Source organism: Gavialis gangeticus, unplaced genomic scaffold (assembly GCF_001723915.1).
Source record: "Gavialis gangeticus isolate Ggan-Ray unplaced genomic scaffold, GavGan_comp1, whole genome shotgun sequence".
Classification (NCBI taxonomy): Eukaryota; Metazoa; Chordata; order Crocodylia; family Gavialidae; genus Gavialis; species Gavialis gangeticus.
In genome coordinates, this window is record NW_017729032.1 from 156,312,861 (window position 1) to 156,318,108 (window position 5,248).

At 41.7% G+C, this 5,248-nt stretch overlaps 1 protein-coding gene across 1 annotated transcript in view; it reads left to right on the forward strand.

The window, feature by feature from the left end:
* LOC109302288 (gamma-aminobutyric acid receptor subunit gamma-3) overlaps positions 1-5,042 on the forward strand; it is a 360,992-nt gene extending 355,950 nt beyond the window's left edge. Inside the window, exon 8 of the mRNA XM_019523850.1 lies at positions 2,579-5,042. Coding sequence (XP_019379395.1) covers positions 2,579-2,857 — 279 coding nt within the window. The 3' untranslated portion in view covers positions 2,858-5,042. The remainder of the gene's footprint in view (positions 1-2,578) is intronic.
* The last annotated feature ends 206 nt before the right edge of the window (positions 5,043-5,248 follow it).

Consider the following 5,248-nt stretch of genomic DNA (forward strand, 5'->3'; position numbering starts at 1 on the left):
TGCCTTCTGATCTCTAACCTAAACCTATTCTCCATCAGCTTATTACCAGTGTTCCTCGTCTCCCCAGGTGGTGCCAGGGAGAAAAGGGCTCTACCTATTTGCTGTTGATCTCCCCAGAGGAGTTTGTAAGCAGCCACCAGGTCCCCCCTCAGCCTCCTTTTGCTGAGGCTGAACAGGTTCATGTTCCTCAGTCTCTCCTTGTAGGGCCTGTCCTGATGCCCTCTCACCAAGCAGGTGGCCCTCCTCTGAACCCTCTCCAGGCTGGCCACACCCCTCTTGAAGTGCGGTGCCCAGTAATGAACACAGTACTCCAACTGCGGCCTTACAAAAGTCGCAAAGAGAAGAGTATCACCTCTCTGGACCGGCTTGAGATGCATCTTTGGATGCATGACAAGGTATGGCTGGCCTTGCTGGCTGCAGTCTGGCATTGGCGGCTCATGTTCATCTTGGAGTCAATAATGACTCCAAGATCCCTTTCCACCTCTGTGCTTTCAAGAGGGGAACTCCCCAGCCTGTATATATGCTGTGGATTCCTTCTCCCAAGGTGCAGCACCCTGCATTTGTCTACGTTGAACCCCATCCTATTCTTGTCTGCCCACTTTTGTAGTCTGTCTTAATCTATTTGCAGCCTCTCTGTCCCTTCAAGTGTGTCCACCTCGCCCCACATCTTAGTGTCATCAACAAACTTGGACAGCGTGCTTTCCTCCCGCTCGTCCAAGTCGCTGATGAAGATGTTAAACAGTGCGGGCACGAGGACCGAGCCCTGGGGTACCCCACTGCTCACATCTCACCAGACTGAGTACAACCCGTCCACTACTACTGTCTGGGTGCGCCCTGTCAGCCAATTTTTTACCCGTCCAACTGCGTAGGCATCAATGCCACAGTCGCTTAATTTATTGATGAGGATGGGGTGAGAGACAGTGTCAAAGGCCTTCTTAAAGTCTAGAAAGACTGCATCCACGGTGACACCATCATCCAAGGATTTACTCACCTGGTCATAAAAGGCAACCAGGTTGGACTTGCCTGTGATGAACCCATGCTGATTGCCCCGATCATGATCTCCCCTGCTGGCCCCCCACAGATGTGCTCGTTGATCTTCCCAAGCACCGAGGTGAGGCTTACAGGCCTATAGTTACCTGGGTCCTCCTTCCTTCCTTTCTTGAAAATTGGGACCACATTAGCCAGTTTCCAATCCCCTGGCACCTGGCCAGATGACCACAGATGCTCATACAGCCGGGCCAATGTTCTTCTAAAGCATTATAACAAGGTGAAACCATGCAACTTGTTTCCTTTTTTTATACCTCAAGAATTGGGTACATTCTTTTTGAGTCTGATTGAAAGGTCAATGAAGTTGATATGAGTCTTTCCACTAATTTCTGTAGAAGAGGTAAAATTTGCAGGGGAAGGGTGTTTGGTCCACAGAGAGGAAGAGCCAGTTACAGGTGAGGGAACTACATGAAAAGAAAATGGTGTGACAGCATATAAAGAGCAGACGATATAAAGACAGAAGAAAGAGCCTAGAGTTGGAGTGAAGGTGGAGGTGGAACTGTGTAGAGCCTTGAAGTTGAGGGGTCACTGGCTGTGTTTATTATTAGAATAAATGCTATAAGATAGGCCATGTCCACACATGGTGTGGATGTTTGGTTCCCTGGGGACAACTAGCAGTGGTGCAGCTTGCGCTGCCACTAGTTCTCCTCAGGGAGCACCCATACCATAAGCCTCTGGCACATGGCAAATTACCTTGGCCCCAGCAGCCTTACCTGGGGTCCTGGGGGCCTCACGGGGCTGAAGCTGCATTGCTTCTGCCACGTGGAGCCTAGCCAGCAGTGGAGTGCAGCTCCAGATGGCCAGGATCTGGCTTTGAGTGGTGCCACTGCTCTTTTTTTGTCTGTGGGGTTTTTTGTCCCCTGGATATTCAGAGGTCAAAAAAACCTTGAGTGCTGCTCCGTTGCAATGTTGAGAACAACTGAATATGCAGTATGTGGCACTGCAGGTGTGTCTACAATACCACATACTGCATGGCCACGCTCATCTGTATGTGGCCATAGTGTCTAGTGATGTTAATATGAAAGTTGGCACTGATAATGGCTGTCTTATTCCACTTATGTATGTATGTATTTGTTTGTTTGGTATTTTTCTGGTTACTCTTAATCATTCTAAGCTTAGGTGACATTAATACTGATGTGTTTGCTAACAGGAATGACTGCATGTGAGGGTCCTCTGTAAAATAGCTAGTAGACTCATGTATTTGATGACCACATCCTAGTTACTGCTCTAACACCATTCTTAAATAACTTAAGCACCAATTGATTTTGCAGATGATAGACTGATTGTGTAAGTGAACACTTGAGATGCCCATGGAGAATATGCCCTGAAAATTCATTTAGGTGGCCACTGCATATCATAATCACTCTGTCAAAATACATTTGCAAAGGTATATGTTAGTAATAAATAAGTTGATATCTAAATCTAAATGTCCAAAAGCATCAGTTGCATATGCTCAGCCTCTCTTTCACCATGTCTATAAGTGCTGATTATATAAGCTAAGGTTTCTTTTTAATCTGTTTTCTTTCCCCAGAACTATTCTGTACTTGATATGAGACCACCACCTACAGTCATCACATTGAACAATGCCATGTACTGGCAAGAATTTGAAGAGGCTTGTGTCTATGAGTGTCTGGATGGGAAAGACTGCCAGAGCTTTTTCTGTTGTTACGAAGAATGTAAATCAGGTTCATGGCGGAGAGGACGAATTCACATAGACATCTTAGAATTGGACTCCTATTCAAGGGTCTTTTTTCCTACATCATTCTTGCTGTTTAACCTCGTCTACTGGGTTGGATATCTCTACCTTTAAATGTTGCCTGTAGTGGTGAAGACTACTCTTTTCACACTGCTTGGGAATGGTGAACATGCAGAAGAGGAGGGCATGGTCAGTTTCATCTCAAATTGTAGAGGCCACGTTACCTTTTATCATCACAGAAACTGATGAAGGATTTTAAGATGTAATTGCCTGAAAAAGAAAAATCTTGAATTCTCCCTACTGCTAGTCATTTTAAGTACAGGATTCTTACTAAATTCGGCTGAATATGTAGTGTGAGTAATGTTTATTATTTCTTATATAATGAAACCTTTATTATTCTCCCTTGACACACAAACATTCAGAATTCAGGCAAGGAAACAAATGTGAAACCTTTGATTTGGGTTCTTCATTCATATGCTCTCTTCAGTTTTCCCCTGTCCCTGAAGCTCAAGCAATGCCCACTGGTACTGGCTAGCTGTGGTGCAACTAGAACCAAGAACAACCCAAGGTACCCAATTGTGCTGAAGCCTCCACAGTTGCTTGGAAAAATCATCATAGAAAAAGACTGTTCCTCCAGTCCTGTCAAGCCATGGAAGTTCCCTTCTCCTGTAAAGCTCTGGGATTAATGAGCTTAGGCCCTTCCTACCTATATTGGTTTTAATTTCAGGTGAAAAAGCTGATTTACAAGAATACTCAGATCTGTTACCAATCTCTGAGATGGCTGCAAGTAGAACTTTTAAAGCATTTTAAAGCCTTTAACTGTCATGTTTTGACTGGAAACACGGTGGTAACTGATTTCTAAAATAGTTTACTTGAAACTGGGCAAGACTTCTGCTTCTACATGTTGTTGTAGCAGGCTATAGTTGATAGGTATGAGTAAGTTCACTATTTAATAACACTAGGGATATGTGATTTTTTGCAGATTGTGATTTAATACAAAGTTCACCCATGTTTTCTTGGGGTTTTTTACATCCCCCCGTTCAAATTATTTTCAGGCAAAAGATGAGGTTGTATTTCCACAAAGCTCAATCTGGCAGTCCTTACCTATAGAAGATTGCCACTGAGTGTGAATTAGGGACTAAAAATGTTGTTCTGTATAGAGCTATACGGCAGCTTAAGTGGCTGTAGTGGATTTAAATCAAAGCAGTTAAGGAATATGACAAAGGTTAGGGATTTTGGCAGGGGAAGTGAGTGTTTTTTCCCCCCAGATGCCCAGTAGATTTTAACCTGGAAAAACATTTTGAATTCTGGAATGTTTCACATATTGAATTCTTAAACTATTTATTTTGCAACTTTTTAAATCTTTTTACAGTGTCCAGCTATTACTTTTTGACAAACACAGTTACTAACCTAATTACTAAACAGGCAAAACTCACTGAAAATCCAATAGAAATCAGTTTTCAGTGCCCTTTGACTGATAAAAAATTATTAAGACAAAAGCAGGATAGCACATTTTGAAGTAAAGCATATCTACAACCATAAAAGGCAACTTTTTTCTCTTTTGTGAGACCAATTAAACTTATTCCAAAATGTATGCATCTTTCTCATATGCATTTGAACACAGTGGACAGTAGAAGCTTGAAGATCAGTCCTTTGTATTCTCAGATGGAAGTAAAACTAAAATCCTGTAAAAAAATAAAACAAAACAAAAAAACCCAAGGACTAATACCCTGGCAACTTCAAATATGAGTAAATTAGTTATGTTCTTCAAAATACTAATGCATCTCATCACTGCTTCTCAGTGCCTGCAGAGTATTTTTAATTGAATGAATATCTCAAAAAATTAAATGTAGCTTTTCAAAATATTATTTTCTGGTTTCATTAAAGCATAGGCTAAGTATGAAATGTTAATAGACTGAAAGCTAGATATAGAAAAATAGTTTGTGTTTGACTTCTGCAGAATAGAAGTACTGGGCAAAATGCAGCTTGCTCAGAATAGCATGGAAAGGCAATAGGATACTTTTTGGTTTGATAAGGAACCTTGTTTTAGTGAAATCTTACCTAATCCATTTCCTGTTAGACTTAAAATTGCATCTTCCCCTAGTAACAGATATTTTAATGATACTACTTTCCCTTAGTAATTTGCTATTCCTCTGTGAACAAAATATATTTTGTGCAAAATTGTGGGTGTTCTTTGTTGGGCTGAAGTTGCATGCTGAACAAATTGATTGGGAAGCTCATGAAGTGAGATAAAGCTAAATATCCAGGGCTGAAACTGTGAGCTGCTTGCTGCTCTGATAACTGCCATCCTCACCCATACTTAAAAATATCAAGTAATATATTAAGCTGAAGCAAGATAGTGAATCCAGATCCTTTGGGAGCCTGATCCTGCAAACCCTCTTCACACGCTCAGTGAGTTCAATGGGAGTATTCTAGACCTTTGATTCATAAAGTGGTGTTAATTAAACAACTGTATATATAAGTGAGCACTCTTGAAGTGCCTGT